This window comes from Meles meles, chromosome 6 (genome assembly GCF_922984935.1).
Source record: "Meles meles chromosome 6, mMelMel3.1 paternal haplotype, whole genome shotgun sequence".
In the NCBI taxonomy this organism is placed as follows: domain Eukaryota; kingdom Metazoa; phylum Chordata; class Mammalia; order Carnivora; family Mustelidae; genus Meles; species Meles meles.
Genome location: NC_060071.1, coordinates 18,516,926 through 18,538,509, shown reverse-complemented (window position 1 = coordinate 18,538,509; position 21,584 = coordinate 18,516,926). Strand labels below are relative to the sequence as shown.

Sequence of the window (21,584 nt, the reverse complement as noted above, 5' to 3'; positions counted from 1 at the left end):
AAGGGGTGTTTGGGAAAGCTACCCAAGGAGAGAAATAGCATCTGAAACCAGGCTGGGGATTTTTCCAAGGCTTTGGTTTATTTGGATGCTGCCTCCACCCAGAGGGAGGCGGCATGCATCACAGGCCACCACATGGGTCTATTGAGAAAAATTCAATACCAGAACCAGAGACAAAAGTCTGTTCTTTCTCTAGTATCTCTCTGGTACCTTCTACTGACAAAGCTTAACATCATACCTGTGTGACTGGAGATCTTTAATTCCTCATCTGCTTCACCTCACTATCTAGCATCCTTTCATTTGAATCCTGAAGGACTCTCTTTAGTGTTTCTTGTAGAGCGTGTCTAGTATTAAAAACAATACATAAAAACTTCCTCAGTTTACCTGGAAATGTCTGAATTTCTCCCTCCTTTTTTTGAATGACAGTTTTGCTGGATATAGAATTCTTAGTTGATAGGTTTTGTTTGTTTGTTTGGTTGGTTGGTTGGTTGGTTTGGCTTGGTGCTTTTTGTTGTTGTTGTTGTTATTGTTGTTCATTTGTTTGTTTTTTGAGAAGTTTGAATGTATTGACCTTACTGTCTTTTGGGCTTCAGAGTTTTTGATGAGAAATAGGCTCATAATTTATTAAGATTCTCTTATGTGTTTTGTGTTGCCTCTCTCTTGCTGCTTTCAAGATTCTCTATTTTTTGACAGTTTAATTGAAAAGTGTATCAGTGAGTTTATCTTACTGGGATTTTTTTGAGCTTCGTGGATTTGTACATTCATGTGTTTCTTCTAATCTGGAAAGTTTTCAGCCGTTATTTCTTCAAGTAATCTCTGTTCCTCTCTCTTCACCTTCTGAGACTCCCATAATGTCTACGGTGGTCCTCTTAGTGGTTTACCACAGGTCCCCTCTATTCACGTTTCTTCATTTCTTTTTCTTTTCACCCCCAGGCTTAATAATTTCAATTGTCCTATATTCAAATGTGCTGGCTCTTTCTTTGACTGCTTACATCTGTTTCTGAATCCACCTGGTGAATTTTTTTATCTCAGTTATTGTATTTTTCAATCCTGGAATTTATTTTTCCTTTCTATAATTTGTCTCTATTGATACTCTGATTTTTATCATATATCATTTTATGTATTTATTTTATGTCATCCATTAGTGCTTTGAGCATTTTTAAGACAGTCTTTTAAGTCTTTGCCTAATAAGCCCAGCATCTGAGTTTGCTCAGGTATATTTCTGCCAGTGTATTTTGTCCCTTTGAGTGGGCCATACTTTTCTTTTCTTTTGTATGCTTTGTGATTCTTTTGTTGAAAAACTGGACATTCGAATCTTATAATGTAACTCTGATAATCAGTTCTCCCTTTCTGGATTTTCTGTTTCTTTGCTGTTGAAAGGTTTCTCTGTGCTGGGGATCAACCTGAAGTAAAAAACATAAGATATTCCCGAACCTTTTCTAGCCTTCATCTTTTCAAGCCTACCTGGTGGCTTCCTAAATTTTCCCATACGTGCAGTTGCTTTTGAATGACAACCCTTACATATCTGGCTCCCAGAGGGGGAGAAGGGGGAAAAATGTATTGCTCTTTGAAACTCCCTGGAGGTCCCTTCAGCTCATAGGAGTTGCAACAATGGTGGCCACCCTCTGTTCCTGCATCACAGAAATCAAAAGCAACAGTGAACAGTCAGAACACAGAACCCCAGGTTCTTATTGTCCAGCCTGGCTGCAGCAAGACACACCAGGCACAGCTGCCTGCCATGGGGCTGGAGTGTGGGGAACAGATAGCCACTCCCACAATAAAGGCTAAAATGCATCTAAATTAAACCACAACTTACCAGCCAAGCTTTTTCCAGAAGGGTGTATGCTTTCAAGTAGACTCCGGAATTTCAAAATAGTTACCTCAGACAGTTTTTTGCCAATACAGTTGTTGTCTCAGTGGAGAGATGGATTCCTGGTGCTTCCTACTCCCCCATGTTCCCTAACTTCACTCTCTCTTTTGGTCTTTTTAAGATAAATTTTGATAATTTAGTTCACCACAGTCTACTGTTTGTTAAAGACTAGTCTGTGCAAGGTTCTCTGCATGAAGCTGCAGAAAGATAGGAGGAAGATCATAATCTAGCTCACTATTTCACAAGATTAATGATAAGCAGCATAGCAAAGACAAGCATGGTCAAAAGAGGCTCCTTGTAGGAAGTAAAAAGAGGCTATAGGGTGGAGGTGGCCTCAAGGATGGACGGAGAGTCGGGGGTAGGGGAGGTGGGGAAGATGGGATGGTGGACTAGATGGGGGGCTGAAAGGGGACTTGCCCATGGGAGAAGGTTGGTTAGGGAGACGAAACAGGTAGGTAGACAGAGTCCAGGAGGAAAGAAACCTGAGACACATGAGGTATCCCACAGACTACCCCTCACCTCCAGGCCCACGTTCTGCTGGATCTTTCTTATGTCTAATCTCTCCATCCGCCTGCCACAAGGCATAAAGGTAGTTGGTTTATAAAGGTCAGTCAGATGTAAATCTGGAAAAAGCAATTGTTAGAGATAGGTGCAACGGAAGCTAAAATAAAGCTTAGGAACAGCTCAGGAAGTTAGTTACATGAGGTGCACAAATCTCAGTTCCACCCTAACTGGCAAACGTAGCTTGCCTCATTGTTCTAGAAACCAATTTTTATTTGTATTTGTATTTTTGATGTTTTAATTTGTATTTTTGAACTCCATTCTAGTTCAGGTTGGATTCCTAATCACATCAGGAATTTTTGCCCCATATTCCCTGAATCTACAACTATATTCAGTGAGGATGCCTCTGATCCTTGTGTCTTCTGGTATATCTGTCTTCTAAGGACTGCCATAACAAACTATTACTAACTGGGTGGCGTAAACAACACAAATTTATTCTCTTTTAGTTCTGGAGACCAGACGTCCAAGACCAAGGTCTTGAAAGCATTCGTTCTTTCAGAAGGCTGTGAAGGAGAATCTGTTCCATGCCTCTCTCCTGACTTCTAGTGGCTTACTAGTGATCTTTGGCATTCCTTAGAATGTAGAGACATCACCCGATTTCTGTCTTCATCTTTGCATGTTGTTCTCCCCTCTGTTTCCATCTCAGATTTCCCCTTTCTATAAGAATACTAGTCATATTGGATTAGGAGCTCACCCTGTTCTGCTATGATCTCATCTTAATTAAATACATCTGCAGTGGTCCTATTTTTAAATAAGGCCACATTCTGAGGCGCTGGGGTTAGGACTTCAGTATATGATTTTGGATGGACACAATTCAACCCGTAACTTCTCACCCTACAGCATCTGCTGCCTCACCCATCCTTTCTCTGGTCCCAGCCATGGGAACTAGCCCGTTACAGAGATGTCCTTCCTGCTGGTCCACATGGCTTTTCCCTTCTCTCTTTCTGCTATACTGTGCTTTGCAGCACAGGAATCCATTCATCTGTCCACACTTGGCATTCAGGCCCAGGGCTCTTGGGAGACTCTGTCTCCCTAAACATGCCATGCAATCATTTCTCCAAGATCCAGCTGCCTCCCTGGTGTTCTGGGAAGGAAAAAGAACAAAAGGTCTCTCTGTTCTCAAATCCCAAAAGGCTTAGAGAGGTTTTGCTGTTTCCTGACTTGGAAGGAGATCAGAACTCAGGGCCCCTCTCTGGGGCCACCAGTGTGTATAACCCTCTCAAGGCAGCCACCATACCCAAGTGAGGGCGAGGTTGCCTGGTGTACATAAGATGGGCATAGAGGTAAGAAGAATGAAGCCTTTCTTCCTGCTTCAGACATTTTCTCCAACACATTTATGTAGACCAGAACCTGGAAATGATGGCCTGTGGACCAAATCCGGTACACCGCCTGCTTTTATAAATAAAGTTTTATTGGCACACAGTTATGCCCTTTTGGCTATTCATTGTCTTTGTACTACAGTGGCAGAGGTGAGTAGTTGGGATAGAGACTGCATGGCCCACAAAGCCAGAAATAGTCACCTTTGCAGAAAAAGTTTGTAGATCCCTGATGACACAAACGCCTAGGACTTCTGCTTTGATCTCTCTCCCCTGAAGCAGTGACCATAGGGTGGCCTCATTGTCTGACTACAATGAATGGCAAAGGGAGAAAAAGAAATACTTGGGATGAAATGGTGATTGTGTCAAAACTTATTGCCCTGCCAACAGGTGTATGCAATTTGTGAAAAGCCAATGAGCAAAACAGTTGTGATTTGCATTCTTTTCCCCTTGATGCTGAATTTCAATAAAAACTTCAGGGAGAAAACAGTCGTACTCCTTCATGGTGATTTTGGCATTGTGGAAATGAAAGAAACCACTGAGGTTTCTTGGGTCAGAGCCCTTTGAGGACACCCCAGGGCTTCATGGAACAGCTGGGCAGACCCACATTTCAGCCAGCCAGACCAGGGTCCTGTTGCTCCTCCTCACTGCCCCTCACACACATGGGCTTGGCCAGAGAACATAGCTAGGGCTCCCAAACTGCTTGGAACCCCAGTCTAAGCACAGAGCCTCAGGGACCCAGGATGTATCTTTGACCACTTGTCTCACACTTGCCCAAGTCCCCAGGTCAAGGTTGCAGAGCTCGGATCTGGCAGGTCTCTACCCTAAGCCATTGAACTAGTTAATGAACCATTCTGATTCTTCTCATTACAAAGTTAAACGAGAGCAGTTTACTCATTCTGAAATTTAGTGATCTCCAGAGTAGACCTAGGAGCCGTGTAAAGGTCTTTGTTTTATAGAAGACCAAAAAAAAAGAATAAAACAAAAACAAAAAACCCACACACACTAAATATTCCCCCTTGGGGTTTTCAGTGTTACAAATGGCCAAGTTTTAAGTTCAGATGAAAGACCCAATTTGTGGATCTTGCTGAACTGATACCGGGTTCTATTTCCAGATGACGCTGATTTATAGTTCTTGAATGCATTTTTCTGACGGCTCACTTAAACATGCCATCGGCATGGGACTGGGATTGCTGAGATATAGTGTGGAAGAGCAGAGGGAGGTTACTTTGGAAACTTGGCCAGGCCCCTTCCCCTCCTAGCAAAAGGGGGAAAAAACAAACAAAAAAGAAAAAAAGCAAAAAAAAAACAAAACAAAAAAAAAACGAGCACCCCTGCTGTGTCCATAGCACTGTCTGGTTAACATGGACCTTTCCTTCCTTCTAGGCCTGGGCCCGGGGGCACGCACTGCCTGGGAGCCAGTGTAGAGCATGCTGTCTGCGAGAACCTTCCCTGCCCCAAGGGCCTGCCCAGCTTCCGGGACCAGCAGTGCCAGACCCATGACCGGCTGAGCAGCAAGAAGAAGGGCCTGCTGACAGCAGTGGTGGTTGATGGTAAAGGCATATGGCACGTCCTTTCACAGTGCCCCCCTTCTCCTCCAAGAATGTAAACACCTCCTAGGAAACCTCATGGGGCTCCCCCTTCCCAGCCATCCATCCAATGGGACGCTCCAGGCCCGCTGCACCGGTGAGCAGTGGACCCGCTTCTGGAGCAGTGGGATTGAACTTGGATGACCCAGCCCTGGGAGATTTCTTAAAAGCAGCAGAATCGTCCTGCACCCCCATTTGCAGCAAGGTAGGGGTGCTGGCAGCCTGCCACCTAGTGCCATGTACTGAGGGGCCCAGGGCCAACTTTGAGGAGAGAGAGGCTCTGCAGGCACAGGACGGTGGGCTTCTATGTCTGTTCTCTCTCTTTCCAACATTGATGCTTTCTTGCATTTCTTTTCTTGGTTCGTTTTGTTGGCTTTCACTTCTTGACTAAGGTGTTTGTGGGGGGGAAAAGTTTTGAGGACAGTTTACAACTCGGAGATGATAATAGGCATGGGTCATGTTTTCTTTCCAAGAGCTTTCTCTCCCAAATCAGGGGACTCTGCCCCATGGGCCACTGCAAGCATTTCCAGTGGCTGATCAAATTCTCGATGGTATATCGTGTCCATAGGGTTTGTAATGTTTGTTGATAAGGACTGTCTGCCCCCCATGGCCTAGTTCAAGGTCTTTTACACTTAAAATTCTGCGCATCTCTGGGAGACAAGACTATGTCCTAATGGTGATGTCCTGTTTGTTGAGCACACCATAGGCCAGGCCAAGGTTAGCTCTGCATCCGTCATCTCAATTACCATGCAGAGCAAGCCATGCAAAGATAGGAGGTTATGGGTTACATGACACATCAAAGTTCCTGCGGCTGATAAGGAGCAGGGAGGGACCCCCATTCCAGAGGAGCTGACTTGGAAAATAACCAGCTATCATCTGGCTTCCAGTACCGGAGTAAGACAGCAAGAGCATGACTTCCTAAGTGTCGAGTGAAGAGGCTTTAATAAGAACTACAGTGACTGAGCCTGATTTTTATCAGCCTCTTCAGTCTTTTGCAGGAGAATGAGGTTCCTGTGCCAGGTCTTAGGTTTCTTCTCTGTGGTTTGAAGAACCTCTGAAATCTCCACTCTGCAGTCTGCTCTTATAGGCTCAAGTGTGCGTAGCTTTGGGGGATTGGAGAGGGTAGGCCCAGGCATCACCAGCTATGACAGCTGACCCATCAGCTCTGAACCGAGTTGTAAAGTAACCTGGAATGTTCTCAGTCATGGCAGAAACCACCAGCCGGCTCACCTGTGGGCTCCTTTTTTTTTTTTTTTTTTTTTTTCTTAAGATTTTATTTATTTATTTGACAGAGAGAGAGAGAGATCACAAGTAGGCAGAGAGGCAGGCAGAGAGAGGAGGAAGCAGGCTCCCCGCGGAGCAGATGTGGGCTCATTTAAAAGCCTCGGGGAGCTCCCCAGACTTTTTGCCTTTTGAAAAACACCACTTTTTGGAGCTGTGTGATGGGAGGTGCAGCGTCACTTAACCATGACTTCAAGAGAAGAGCAGCCCACATACCCTCAGCTTTGTCTGCAGATGAGGGAGAGAGGAGGCCCACCCTCCTGAAAGGAACATGCACAGCTGGATGCTCGCTGCTCTCCGCCTGGGCATTCCTCTGATGCAAGAAGACCCAGGAGGCTTCCAGATGTCTCGAGCATCTTTGGACCCCTAATCGAGAGAAAGCAAGCCCAGGCAGCAGAGGCTACCCAGTTTCCAGCACCATGGTGGGTTCTGACAAGAGACAGCCTTGTTTCCAAACCATCAGCCATTCCAGCCTGCTGGACAGAGACACTTTAGGTCCACTGTCCTGTCCTTCACTGACTCTTGTCAGGAGCAAGAAGAGGTCAGCTCCAAGAGGGACTCACCCCATTCCCATTTCCACTCAACTGTGCACACAGCCTTGTTGTTATTCTTTCCTTGGTCTGATTCAGCTTTGCGTTCTCCTGCTCCTTTATTCAATGCAGAAATCCCACTTAAATGTCTGGTTTTCCACAGATTTCTCCAAGTCGTTATTAAACTTCTGTTTGACTTGTAACCACTTTTGGATTGCTGAGCTCCTTGGGTCCCTTATCATCCCAGGGGCAGAAACGGATGTCTGCCCTGGATCCCCCACCCAGGACACTTCGCAAGGCAGCTATCTGGGGAAGCCCACCAGGCTCAGAATGTGTTGTGACCCACTCGCTTTTCATTTCTCTCTATTAAAGCAACAGATCATTACAGCCAGTGTGCGACCGCCTTTGATCTGAAAAGTGCCACCCTCTCTGATAAGAACAGCTTAGGGGCAGTAAGCATTTTGTCTTTGAGGGAAAGACCCCAAGTTCAGGCCTTTGCAAGGCTAGCTTGACATATCCCCTTCTGGGGTGGAACTGTCCTGACTTCTCGCAGATTTGGTTTCATTTCCCTCTCAAATATAAACAGAAGCCAGCATTTTTAAAAGGAGCATTTCACAAGGATGAAAACAAAATAACAAATGGCCAATTCAGAGGGCAGTGGGGAGAATACAGATTAGAAGTTTGCTCCTTTCAAAAATCAGCTTATAAAAGGCACAATTCTAGCTCAGCCGTGATGGGAACGATTCCTGTGGTTGGGCTCTGGGCTCTCTCGAAGCCCATTATGACTGCCCTATTCATAGCATTGCTATCACTGTGGAATTCTTTGGCGAGTGACACACGGTTCAAGAAAGGGGAAGCTATACTTTTTCTTTTTTCTCTTACTGAAAAAAAAAAAAAATTCTTGCAGAGGTAGATTTTCCAAGGGAGGACTCAGGACCACAAATCCATACCACCTCCAAAAGAAGACAAAGGCTCTCCTTAGAAAATAGTTCTAAGTGGGAAAGCCTTTAGACAGAAACCCATGGAGATGGCCTGTTGCCAAACCCACCCCATTTCTGCTTTCCCCGTGGAATCTCATTTAAGTGGAAACCTTCAGGAGTTCTGTCCTTCCTCCCCAAGCCAGCAGGCCACGAGCCCGCTGAAGTGTCAGAGGGCTTGGCTAAGGCCGTGTCTGGACATGGAGGTGCATTCCCAGCTCGTCCCGGGCTGGCATGGCAGAACCCCCTCTGGGGCTGAGCCTTCCAGGGTATGGAGCGTAGGATGGTTAAGGTCTCTCTAACTCCAATTCATTCAAGCCAACTGGAGTTGCTTAATGAAAAAGAGAGGACTTGTTGCAAAGTTTCAGGGTGTCTCAGATCCCAAGGGCTGGGGTCTAAGGACAGGGTCTCTGAAAATATCAGGACCTCTCTCCATGCCCATCCCAGTTTGTGTTTGTGAGTCATTTCTTCCTGTTCCCAACTGAAAAGTAGCTTTCTCGTGACTTGTCCACATGAGGCTGAAGGGTGACCCACAACACTTCCATCCTTTATCTGAATCTGTTGGCCAAAGCATTTTTGGTGTTAGGTAACAACAGCGCATCAACCATATATTACCAGTACTCCCAGTGGGGTCCAGGGAAGCACCCCACAGCCCAGAGAAGTACAGGGATGTCTCTACCAAATAACACATGAATGGCCTCTAACTGGAATTCTGAACACTAGCAAAGCCTCATGTTAGTCAAAGCTGTTTTTGCTGCCAGATGTGTTTGCCATATATGTAAGAAAATGCTCGCAGTTTTCAGAGCTTTTTGGACTTCTGGATTGTGGATAAGAGAGTACAGACTTCTTTCAGATTCATCAACTATGAGTAGACACAGCTCTCTAAATCTGAATTTTAGTGCTGGTTCTTTAAGACGGGGACTGATTGGTCCACCTGCAGTCAGCTGGCCACTGTCAGTCCGATCGGTTGAGGCCTCTTGAAGCATAGCTATGAGGTTGTGATGGAGAGAAAGACTCTGACTGGTATAGCTATGATCAAGTGGCTTCTTCCGATCCAGTCAACTAAGGCCTGGCTCTAGAGTTATTGTAGGCAGCTTTGGGGACAGGGGACTTGGAAGCCTCCTCTGTATCCCCCACAGATAGCCAGACAGAGCTGGAGTGAGCACTTGTGATGGCCTCAGAATTCCTTGGTATCTCTTAGTAAGACGTTACAACCACTGGCAGAAAGAGAACAGCGAGAGTATACTGAGACCCACAAGTGTCCTCTTCACCATGGAGTACCACGGGGATTCCTCCAAGCCTCCACTAAGCAAATAAGATAATGTGCCTCTCAAGCCCTTGAGCTCATCTCCCCTGCCTTGTCTGTGGTTTTCCCATCCAAGCATAACTCCTGGCAACAAGAGACCAGGAACCACACCAATCAGTCCAGCCTCAATTAGAATTTCATTTAGGCCCCCATCAACCATGTAAAAGGGATGTTCCAAGCTTCTTTCCTTGGAGTGCATGGTTCTATAGTTCTTAAGAAGATTTGACCTCGTTCTGTGCTAAGAATTTATCTGGGGATTCTTTGCCCACCCAAGGTACCTTAGAGGGGAATATTCAGAGAATTTTGAGGGGCTCCTTCTCAAGTTTTATAAAGGTTATCCTGAGTCCTTTGGGGAGATAGTGCTATACCATCCTAGAGGTGAGGAAGTGCCCTAAATTCTGAGCACAGACTCCAGAAAAGGAGATGGACAAATGGAGTTTCAGCTGAGCAAAGGAAGGAAGTGTTACCTCTGGACTCTGGGTCCAGAGTCTGGGTGTCCCCAGCTGCCTAAGCCGAGGAGGACAGTGTCTGCAGGTGGGAAAGTCCAGTGTAGGTGGAGTTGAGTGTACCTGTTTGCCTGGGGTCATGGCCAAAATCCCTCCATCTGAGAATCTCCATTTTCCTGATGTTTATAACAGAACCCAGACAAACCATCTTTATCCCCTCCAAATCTGGTCTTTCTAACTTGCCACAAAAGACCCCCTACTTTTCTACCCAAATCCCACTTCCATTTCTGCTCAAATCAGAGTGGACACTCAGAAGCCAGAAGCATTCATGAAACTGGTGGTTTGCTTTCAGCAGCACCATTTTGCCTCTTGGTATTTGGGGCCACTAACGTTCTCTATCCAAAAAGAAAACAGTGATGGTAGAAAGAAAACTAGGCGGGACAAAGAGGTCAGGGTCTGACCTTGCCTGTTCGGGGGACTCTGGGTAGCCACACACCTTGTGTGAGTCTCCCATGCTCATCTATAAGATGGAAAGATGACAGCGCCACCTGAAATGCATAGTTGCTACTTAGCATGCTGCCTTTGACTTAGTAGATAATTAATGTCATTTATGATTTTATCAACGTCACCACCATCATCACCATTATTACTGCTATTGATTGAACCATTTCAAAGCTCAGTTATTCCAGCACTTCAGTTTAAAGGTAATTAAAATCCATAGTTTTCAAACCACTTGGACCAGAGGACCCTTCTTTCCTTAACAGTGAAACATAAGAGGAAGCCCAGTGTGTGAAGAAAATACCCCATCCATTCAGACTGGGAGCTATGGTGCTGCATTCTTCCAGTGGTTCCCCAAGATGCCAACAGGAAACCTTGGGGTCCCAAGGACCTCAAAAATTTGACCTCAAAAATTTGGTCAAATGAACCTTCCAGAACCTGAGCTCAGTTTACATTTTAGTCTCTCATACTTCTTCCACTGGCTGCCTTCCTGGGTTATTCCATCTAAATGGAGGGACAGCTGCCTCTAGCCTGCTCTCTGGGGAATTGGGACATTCCTTCCACTTTATACCCTGCCCTCTAACAGCTCAGGCCCATTTCATAGGTATTTTCACAGTCTGCCTCATCTGGGATTTGCTCTGTACTTGTCCATTAGACTACCAAGGCCTTGAAAAGCATACACTACTCATCATTCTTTCCCAGTAGTGCCCAAACAGTACCTTGTGTGATCAAGGGACTCAGTTACTGTTTTTTGAATGAATAAACACTGAAACATCATTACTTTACTTACCTGGGAAGTTCTTCACAACACCCCCTCCACAGCACCTCCACAACTAACTAGAACAAACAAGTTGAACATTTCTACTGAACCTTTGTAGTTTCTTTCTAGTGTTTTAAGGCAAGACTTCCCACTGGACATGTTGGTCAGCAGAGCTCCATGGGAGAGAAACTATGGAAAGCTGCTGAAAATGTTTGTGGCTTTCTGAATGTCATTCAATCATGAAAGCCCCAGAGCCTGGGTGAGACAACACATCTGCTTTGACAGGAACTGTCCAGCTGGGATGCCAAGATCTTCTGAAGCCAAGTCAACTCCAGAAGCCTTTTTCTACCCCTGCGCTTGCTTACCCGAGACCACTGGAAAATGAGCCAGTGGTGGAAACAAAGGGACCGACAGAGGCAGCGCAAAAGCGTTGGTGTTTCTGTTTCTGGAAGTTTCTTTGCAAAAATAATCCATTAATGTCATTAGAATTAGGTGACTGAGAGAGAGATAGGGGTGTATTCCTCTTTCGGAGTTCCATAGAGAAGAACAAAATCCATTCATTTATTTAAAAATAAGCTTGAAGATTTTCTCCCAAGATCAAGAATAAAGCAAGGATTTCTTCTTATACTGTTCCTTTTCAACACCATACTTGAAGTCCTAGCTGATGAAATAAGATAAGGAAATTGAAAATATACAGATTGGTAAGGAAGAAATAAAACTACATTTGTTTGATGGTGACATCATCTACACAAAAATCTAAAAGAATCAACAAACAATAACAACAACAACAAAAAACCCAAAAGCTTCCTGAAACTAGTAAATAATTACAGCAAGTCTACAAGATACATGGTAAATGTACAAAAATCACTTTCCTATATACCAGCAAGGACCAAATGGGGTTGAAATTAAAAACATAGTACCATTTACACGAATACCCCCCAAATGGCATATTTATATATAAAACTGACACTGTATGTGCAAGATCTATATGAGGGAAACTCTGATGAGTGAATTAAAACAATTAAATGGGGAGATATTCCATGTTCATGAATAGGAAGAATCAATATTTGTCAAGATGTTAGTTCCCCCTGACTTGATCTATAGATTGAGCACAACTCCCGTGAAATCCCAGCAAGTTATTTTGGGGATACCATCAAACTGATTCTAAAGTTTATATGGAAAGATTAAAATATTTACCAAGTCCTTCTGTGAGCCACATCCTTGGCCTGGTCTGGGACAAGAGATAAAAATCTCAGTCCCTTGTCCTCTAAGGTCTTGCAGTACTGTCAGTTCTTCAGTCTAAAGATAATTAAAACCCATCCCTTTCAAACTCTTTTAGCAATGGAACCCACCTTATAAGAAATCCTTTTGTATATGGAAGTCACTCAAACACTCATAAGACAATAGGATAATGTCTGAGGGCTTTGATGGAGGTGTATGCAAAGTGCAGTTGGAGAGTCCATGTCAAGAGATGGCATGAGAGGAGAGAGCTGTGGAGTGGAAACTTCTGGGGTGATAGGAAACTTCCAGAAGCTCTGCAGGGAGGGATTTCCAGGTAAAGGAGCAGCCTGGGCAAAGGCATGAGGGCTTGTCACGTTCTAGGAGCTCTCTTGGTTCCAAGAGCACCAGAAACCAGGGGTTTCCATCCCGTCAGGTGACACGGCTCTTACACGCTGTCCTAGAGGCCCCTTTTGTTCCTGTATTTTCAGCTCAGCTTCTCCCAGAACCTTCTCGCCATATATATCACAGCCCTACTGCTTTTATCCAGCAGCTGGTGGAGCACTAAAGCCTTTAACAAAAGCCACTGCTGTGGAGACATACACAGGGCCCACACCCCCTCCTACCCAGAGGCATTCTCATTCACCTTCTCCCCCTTTCTCACCCCCACAACAAGAGAAGCTCCCAGGCTCTCCCTTGATATATAGTCAGTTCACTCAGAGGTCAGCACACAACAAAATGTTCTGCCTGGTATTTTTAATACCTTAAGGAAAAGGAATACTATACCTTTGCAAAGGATGAAGAGAATAAGGTAAATAAGAACCCCCAGAGCCCTCACTCACGTACCTTTCTCTGTTTGCTGTGTGGAATGTTCCAGGGGCCAGCTTCATGCCTCTGAGGAACATGTGCTGGGCTTCTGTGACCTTTATTTCATATTGATTGATCTCTTGTCCTCTGGGCCACCACCCACGTGCACCTGCACCCCACTTGGCTCATGCCTCTCGAGCACCTGCCTCTTGTGTGGCCCACACACCCCTTCCTCCATCAATGTCCACCTTCCCCTTTTCCTCCTCAGATAAACCATGTGAACTCTACTGCTCACCCCTTGGGAAGGAGTCCCCGCTGCTGGTGGCTGACAGGGTCCTGGATGGCACCCCCTGCGGGCCCTATGAGACCGACCTCTGTGTGCATGGCAAGTGCCAGGTAACACGTTTTCCTTGTGTCTTTGGTGGGGCTTTCTTCAGAGGGGAGGCTCCCTCACCCCCAGAAGTTTTTGGTGCAGCGGTGGGGGGAACGGGCAGAGACCTTGGGAGGCTTGCGGGGATGGATCTTCTCAAGAAGGCACTAGGGGTGCTCTCTCCTGCAAACTGGTATCCCTCCTCCCTCAGCAGCAACAAAAGCCCACCTCATACCCCTGGAGAGCTTAGGTGGCTGGAAGAAGAGTGGCAACATGATAGTCTTAAAAAACCTTAAAGTAACTTAAGCCATTCCGACTTAACAGAACAGGTCAAATACTAAGGTCAGGCTGGAAGATGCATGTGAATATGTTATTGGGCAAGCTATGTTGCATTTAGCTACCAAAGAAGAGTAGAACAAAGCTGAATCCTTCATAGGTGGTGCCCAGGGTAGCAGTATGCCCAGTGCAGTATAGTCCTCAAAGCCATCCTGGTGTTGGGTGTCTGTGATTCATTAGAATGAATGATAAGTATCATTTACGAAAACAACAGGAAAAACAAGGAGGGAGGGAGAGACGATGGATCGAAGCTCATCTTCCACTTGTGTTAAATCTGCCTGAGCTGGGGGCACACCCAAAGCTGAGCCTTCCCGAGGCAGCACTCCCCAGCTCGGTGTGATAGGACTATTTCTCCCCAAGAAGGAGCATCCTCCTGATGTGGGACTGGGGAAGGGAGTCAGGAGGCTGTGTATTTCCAGTGCCCAGAGAGCCACCACTCAGGTAATGCCACCCTCCTTTATGCCACGTCTGTTGTATTTCCTGATGATTCAGTTTGACCTGCACCTGTCAGGAGCGAGTCCCCAGAGCCCGAAGCAAGCAGACGGCTAGCAGGAGAGCTGTGCACTTGGCATGGGAAGGAAAGCCAGGTCTTGCCTCCAATATTCGCTTTACTTTGGCCTCCACAGACCAGCACCTGCAGCATGAGAGTAAGCAAGGAATGCACTCAGCAAGGACTCCTGGGGGGCCTTCTCATTTTGCTAAGAAAAGAGAAGCTACGTCCCAGAACCCGTGAGGTCTCCACGCCTCCCAACTCTGATGTTCAGTTTCATGGGAAAAAAATTTTGAACAATTGTTAATTCCAGGGGTCACTGGGGAGAGAAGCTGTCATTCCGCCTAACTGTACTGGTACCAGAAACCTGCTTCCAGGCCTGGGACCCGTTGACCCCATAAGGCAGCACATCTTGCTTGTTCTTCTGCTTCCTGACACCTGGCCAAGGGCAAGATGGAGTAAAAGGGAGAAAGGCAGAAACACACAGACACAACTTCTAGGGTAGTTCCTGTGGCCATTTCAACCCTAGTGGATTTTTTTCCCTGCAAAGTCCAAACTAGTCCCAAACTGAGATTCTTTAGGAAAAGAACTTGACAACATCCAGGCATTGCCTGGCTTTGTTATCAAATCCAGATATGTGTCAGTGATAGGCACTGGGTGCCTGAGAGTCTTGGCAAGGAGTCTTCCAGGGAAAGGAGGCAGTGACAGTTGTGGGGCTGGCGGGCCTCAGGGCTACAGCGTTATTGTGGAGAATGTGCAGAGCCTGGAGGCCGCGTGAACACAGGTCTTATCATTGTCACCGAAATTGCCAGCAATTCTCTGTAAAACCGCCAGCAAGTCAAGTGCAGGATTTTTTTTTTTCTTTCCTAAATTCTACACTTATGCCAGCCATCCTGCAGCACAATGATGAACAACCAGTAGGGTCAGTACGAAGTGGCGAGACATGATTTCAGGCGAAAGTGATCAGTGCCAGTGGGCCCCTTCTGTGACCTCCGTTCTAACCCCATGCTTTTCAATGAGGAACTCTTCCCAGTGCCATGACAGCAAATGAGCCAGTTTATCAGTCAGAACAACATGGGTGAGCTGCCACGCAACGGCTCTGACAGCCTTCAGTCTGTGGTCATCTGGCACCATCCAGCCAGAGCCTGCCCTGCACTTGAATGTGATGGCAATAATATGAGTATTGCCTTTCCGTTCCCAGGAGCCACCCCATCTCTGCCTGGCCCCTGATCTGTCTCCAGTGCCTTCACCCCCATCCTGGTCTTGGCATTTACTGACCACTGTCCTAACCAAGCACCACTCCTCAAGACAGGTGCAGACAGTGCCCTCCCCCCACCCCCGATGTTTTGTGGCAGTGGGCTGGCTCAGGCTCATTGGAGCCTCACCTCACCCCTCGTCAGTTCTCACAAGTACCATCTCCTCTGGTAGAGGAGATGTACCCCAGTAATCAGCTGCCTCCAGTCGTAGTAGAAGGACCACCATCCTGATAGGTGGTGGCAGCATGTACACATAGGCCCCTCATGAGATTAAATCCCTGAGAAACCACTCGCTTCCTGAAGGAAGTAAAAATACGCCCTGTAATTTTACTAACCGTTCTTACTCCTCAGAGAGAAACCATAAAGCTTCAGTTTAGCCCTTCGGGAAATCAATTCTCACAAGAATCCAACTTAGTAAAGTCATAGTTAATGAAGTTTTATAATAAAGTTGAGCATGCTTAAATAAGAATATGAGAAATCAGGGGCACCTGGGTGGCTCAGTTGGTTGAGCATCTGACTCTTGGTTTTGGCTCAGGTGATGACCCTCAGGGTCCTGAGATCGAGTGCCGAGTCTACTTAAGATTCTTTCCCCCTCGCTTTCTGCCCCTCCGCCCTGATTGCTCATGCTCTCGCCCATGTTCTCTCTCTCATAAATAAATAAAATCTTGGGGCGCCTGGGTGGCTCAGTGGGTTAAAGCCTCTGCCTTCGGCTCAGGTCATGGTCCCGGGTCCTGGGATCGAGCCCCGCATCGGGTTCTCTGCTCAGCAGGGAGCCTGCTTCCTCCTCTCTCTCTGCCTGCCTCTCTGCCTACTTGTGATCTCTCTTTCTATCAAATAAATAAATAAACATTTTTTTTAAAAAATAAATAAAATCTTTTAAATTAAAAAGAGTATAAGAAATTAAATACAAATATATATATATTTGTATATATAATATACAAATATAATATTTGTATATATAATATATACATATATATAAAACATATATATATATATAGTTGCCTTATTACAGTAATTGCCAAAGTAGAATATTCTGGATTCCTGTGGTACTTGTGAATGATTAAGGCAAGGAAAATTGATGAAAAAGAAGAATAGTAATAAAAAAAAAATCTCAGGAGTTTAGTGAGCAGAGGATCTGTACTTATTCATCAATACTGTAACCTGATTATACAGGGTAAAAGGTAGGAATCATCCACATTTTATGTAAGATAGCACTTACAGAAATATTGCTATGGTTCACTTACTAGCTTTTTCCTCTGTTCCCTTCAGCTATAAATTTTGCTATTTTGGTATGGCAGAAGGAGTTCTGGGAAATTTTGAGAAGCACGGTGACTAGTTGGTAGAGAACGGAGGGGACGAGAGGCTCCCAAATGGCATTTTGAGCAGATTCCACTAAGCTTCAAATAGCAGGCTGATTCAAACCATAACATGAAACATGGAAATACCATCTTATTCTGTTTTTATGAGGACTGAGTTAAGTTTCATTTCAGTGAGTCACAAATTATTTAACATGCTGAAATGAAACTTAACAGCACTCATAAAAGTGGGAGCGAGTCGGGGAAAGAAACACAAACATTGTCTATTTTTCAGCAAGTCTGTATAAATCAGGAGTTCCATCATTCGTAATTCCTACTGTTGGCCTGCAGAGGCAAAGAAATCAAGTTAATATGTTTCTAATGTGCGACTTTGCCTCAGAGCTACTGATCTTAAGTGAGCGAGTCAAACTGCAGATCTGGATATACCTGAGACCAGGTATACTTGGCCTTTCTTTAAGGCCTCACCAGCTTGAGTCACGTGTAGGCATCGTACTCCATTTAAGGTCCCTCTTGCTTGAGCTCCTAATCTGTGTATGTATCTTGGGCTGGATGAAAACCAAGAAGACCTTCACGTCCCATAAGCTTCTTTGGTGGAGAGATTCTGTTTGGTTATCTTTGTCCTCCCAGCAGCTGGCTTGAAGGAGAGCCTTTGATTATGTCCTGAAGGAGAAACCCAGGGAGTGGGTGTGTGGGTGGATGGGTCACTTGCTCTTAAGACTTCAGTGATTGTGGAATCTGGAGCCCATTTCAGAGGACGGTTTTCATTATCCAGCATTTATTGGCCTCCCATTTTGTGTACAATGGCCCATTAAGCAAGTAGAATTACTGGTGGAATTTGGGAGGACTATAAGACTCTGGCCTCAGAGTCCCACTGTATAAAGAAGGGTAACAAGCAGGCAGGAAAATATAACAGGATCTTGTGCTTGGGCCTGTATTTCAACAACACCCTCTGGTTGCTCCTGCTCCCCACGTCATGACTCTGCAGAGGACTGTTGGTGCTTAACCTTTATGGACAAGCAGTGCCTAAAGCTCTGAAGTCATTCCCTGCACCCCTTCCGTCTGATTAACTTCCCTTAACAGTTTCTGGATTAAGCTGGCAGACGGAGCCTCACATGTGCTCCTCTCCCATGACAGGACGCCACTAAACTGATGATAAAGGCAGGAATGCACAAACCATGATGGGGAAGAGAAGCAGAGGTCACTCTTTGACAAAAGAAAGATGGCATGTCTTTCTGGAGGGTGGAAGAGAATGGAAGTTCCGTTGAAGGAACAAAGCAGCAGAGGCTGGAATAGGAGCAAGCAGTTACAACAGAAAAGAAAGCAGAATGCTTGAGGGCATCTAGGACTTGGGAAGGAGAGTAGGCATGAGGTGTTGGCTGCAACTGAAGAGGAGGCAAAGAGTCAGACAACATGGTTGACCATGGCTGGCCATGCACTTGGAGCTTGATGTGCTGTTGGGTAATGACCTTCACACCTCGTATCAGGGCCCTCCTTTTCAAAGTTGTGTGATAAACTGGTCAAGGGCAGCTGGAGCAGGTGTGTGACCTCCATGCTTGGGCACAGTGCTCACCCTCCTGAGTTGGGGAGTGGACTCCAGTTTCCCTCATGCCAGTCCCAAATGGAAGCCTATCACACAACACCTCCATCCCCATATACAGAGTCCCCTCAGTCTACTTTTCTCTACCTCATTCTCAAATACAAGTGGTCAACCAGAGATCATCAGCTCTTTGATGATCAAAAAACCAGTAACAGGAATAAGAAAGATGAAGAAAAATGCAGAGACACTGACCCTGGCACAAAGTTAGGATAATCGTAGAATTCTCTGCAGCTAAATTATCAGTCAAGCACAGGGACAAAATAAGGTAATTCTGAGACACAGAAGAACTCAGAAATTTTAGTTTTCCTGCATTCGTTCTGAAGAAATCATGTGTAGTATAGCCAAACAAAGGTACCGTCAAGAAGATAAATATAGCAATGGGTGGTACAGCTAACACAGGAGCCCAGGCAATGCTGGGCCGGGTGCTGTTACTGACCTAAAAGCCTTCAGTTAAAATTAAAGCAAGAAGTCAGTGGCATCCCTCCAGCAGAAGAGAAAGAGTTGTAGTAAGAAGATAGCTATGAAGTTGAAGAAGGCAAATGCTTCTTCTCCTGGCCAAAAGCAAAAGCAAAACAAAACAAAACTAAAGACCATCCAAACCTGTATGAGAAAGTCCCAATTCAAAATAGGAGAGAATAAACTTCCCCACTGGGAAGGGGTTGCTGGCAGGTTCAGGGCAAGAAGAGAGAGGCAGCGGACCCATTCTGAAAATCAAAGTCTCCTGCTCCCAATTTGCCCCAGACCCCAGCTTGGTAAGAGGCCATCCTTCTTATGCATTTATTGAATATCTATGATGTGCTTAACACCATGCTGGCTGCTGTGTTTGGGCATGGGGGACAAGAATACAAAGAATTGTAAGACACTATCCTCCCTATGGTTGGAGTCTGTCACGAAGATAAGACTTACTCATGCGAGACCCTAACAACCAAGAATGAAGTCATGATTGAGAGCCAGTGAGATTTGATTTAGACGTAGCAGAAAGCACTTAGGGTAGAACTTGATTTATTCATTCATCAGAGCTTTATTGAGCACATTCTGCGTGTTAGACGTTCAGTGGTGAACAGGACCAAGGGGGTCCCTGTCCTCGTGCAGTGTATAAACAAGGAACACATAAACTCATAAACATGGTCGTTCCAAGGACTGATCCATGTGGAGAAGAAAATGGTGTCATAGGTTGAGAGAAGTTGTAGCTGAGCAAGACTGAATGGCATGGCTTGTCTCTCCAAGCAGATCGCATTTGTGGAGGAATCAGCTTTGTGAAGGCAAAACAGAATGCTCCTGGCAGAAGGTGGCTCTAAGGCTGGTGGGTTCCAGAAGCAGAGGAGGGCTGAGTGGCAGGTGCTGGAGGGAGTGGCAGTGAGGGCAGGGGTGTCGGGCTCTGGGCCATACAGGGCCTGGGAGGTTGTGACAGGAACCTAGATTTCATTCTGACAGGAGTGGAGGGATTGAAGCAGAGAGAAGTCATCTTGGTTATGGAGAATTGGCTGTGGTAGGGCCTGAGTGGAATCCGGGAAACAGGGTAGGAGGGTGTTAGGGCAAGACTGAGAGGTGATAGGGCTTGCAGCACGGGGCTGGTAGGAGATTGGGTTCAGTGTAGATTTGAAGGAGGAGGGAGGTGAGCTGAAGAGATGAGCAGGTGTGATGTGGTCACGGAGTGTCTTGATTTCCTAAGTGGAGGTCCACCACCGTGGGCCTTCTCATCTTCTTAGGGGAAGATTAATCTGGCAGCAGAGGAGAGGAAACAGGTACTATAGGTCATGTCCTGAATCATCAGGGTCTAAACTGGGCTGTGACCATGAGCATGGGGAAAAAGTAGATACCAGAGGATTTCAGGAGAAAAAACCACCAGGTCAAAGATGAGGATGGAGAAAAGGCCACTAGATGTGGTAACCAAGAGGTTGTCTGTCACTGGTGATCTTCCATCAAGCAGGATTGGGATTCCAGGGGTAGAATCCAGATTTCAAACCACTAAAGATGGATATTCCTCACTTATGGGGAAAATGGCCACCCTGTCCTTGGCTCATCCTGTGCCCTGCTCCAGGCCGCAGTGCTAAGCACTAAAGCTTTTCTAGGCTTTCTGCATGTTTCACAGGGTCTGTCTTTACCAGAAAGAACTTGTTTTTTCTCTACCAGGTCCCCACTATCTTGAGCTTTTGATTGATTATGCCCTAGAAGTGCCCTCCCCTGGTGCCGCATACCCTGGTTTGTCAGAACAGTGCTCCCCACTGCAGACACTGACCAAGAACTTTAATAATTTGTTTGAAAGCTCAGTAATGGGTCGCAGGAATGGCTAGAGTATGCAGAAAAGTAACTGCTGGGGATCGCTAGGAAAACCCAGGGAGATTCTAGAGTTTATTGTTTGCTATTTCCTTTGGTTTGGTCATCTTTCCCTCTTAGAATACCAGACTTCGTAAGTACAACTGTTAAAACTCCTTTAACGTTTGGGGTGTGCTTGGGTGGCTCAGCCAGTTGGGCATCTGCCTTTGGCTCAGGATATGATCTCAGGGTCCTGGAATCAAGCCCTGCATCAGGCTCCCGCTCAGTGGGAGCCTGTTTAAAAAAAATAAAACAAAACTCCTTTAACATTTGGAACTAATTTAAAAAATAAATAAATAAATGGGACACCTAGGTAGCTCAGTTGGCTAAGCATCTCACTTCTGATTTCAGCTCAGGTTATGGCCTCAGGGTCATGAGATCAAGCCTGGTTTAGGGCTCCATGCCCAGCATGGAGCCTACTTAAGATTCTCTTCCCCTTCCTCTGTCCCTCTCCATCTCAGTGTCTCTCTCTCTCTCTCTCTCTCTCTCAGAAAAAACTCAGAACTAATGACTTGAATTGAATGCTGTTGTAGCTTCCATTTGGGGGGAAAAAAAAATCCCAGCCCTTACAAGCATATTCTATATCATTTGCATTAACTGTGTGGCAAAGGGAGGAAATGCCACTATTGGCAGGTTAGTGTGACTGTTGTCCATTGCTTCTCAGATTTACTGCTCTTCAGACACTGGCATCCCTTTTGTGCCCTGCCCTCAAATGCACTCAGCGCCGAAAATAATACCAAGCAGAGT

The 21,584-nt window shown here is 45.7% G+C and overlaps 1 protein-coding gene across 2 annotated transcripts in view; it reads left to right on the top strand.

Moving 5' to 3' along the window:
- Positions 1-21,584, top strand: part of ADAMTS17 (ADAM metallopeptidase with thrombospondin type 1 motif 17) — a 346,546-nt gene that overhangs the window by 217,751 nt on the left and 107,211 nt on the right. For both annotated transcript variants that reach the window (XM_046010435.1, XM_046010434.1), the window contains exons 13-14: positions 5,131-5,297; positions 13,425-13,552. In XM_046010435.1, coding sequence (XP_045866391.1) covers positions 5,131-5,297; positions 13,425-13,552 — 295 coding nt within the window. The remainder of the gene's footprint in view (positions 1-5,130; positions 5,298-13,424; positions 13,553-21,584) is intronic.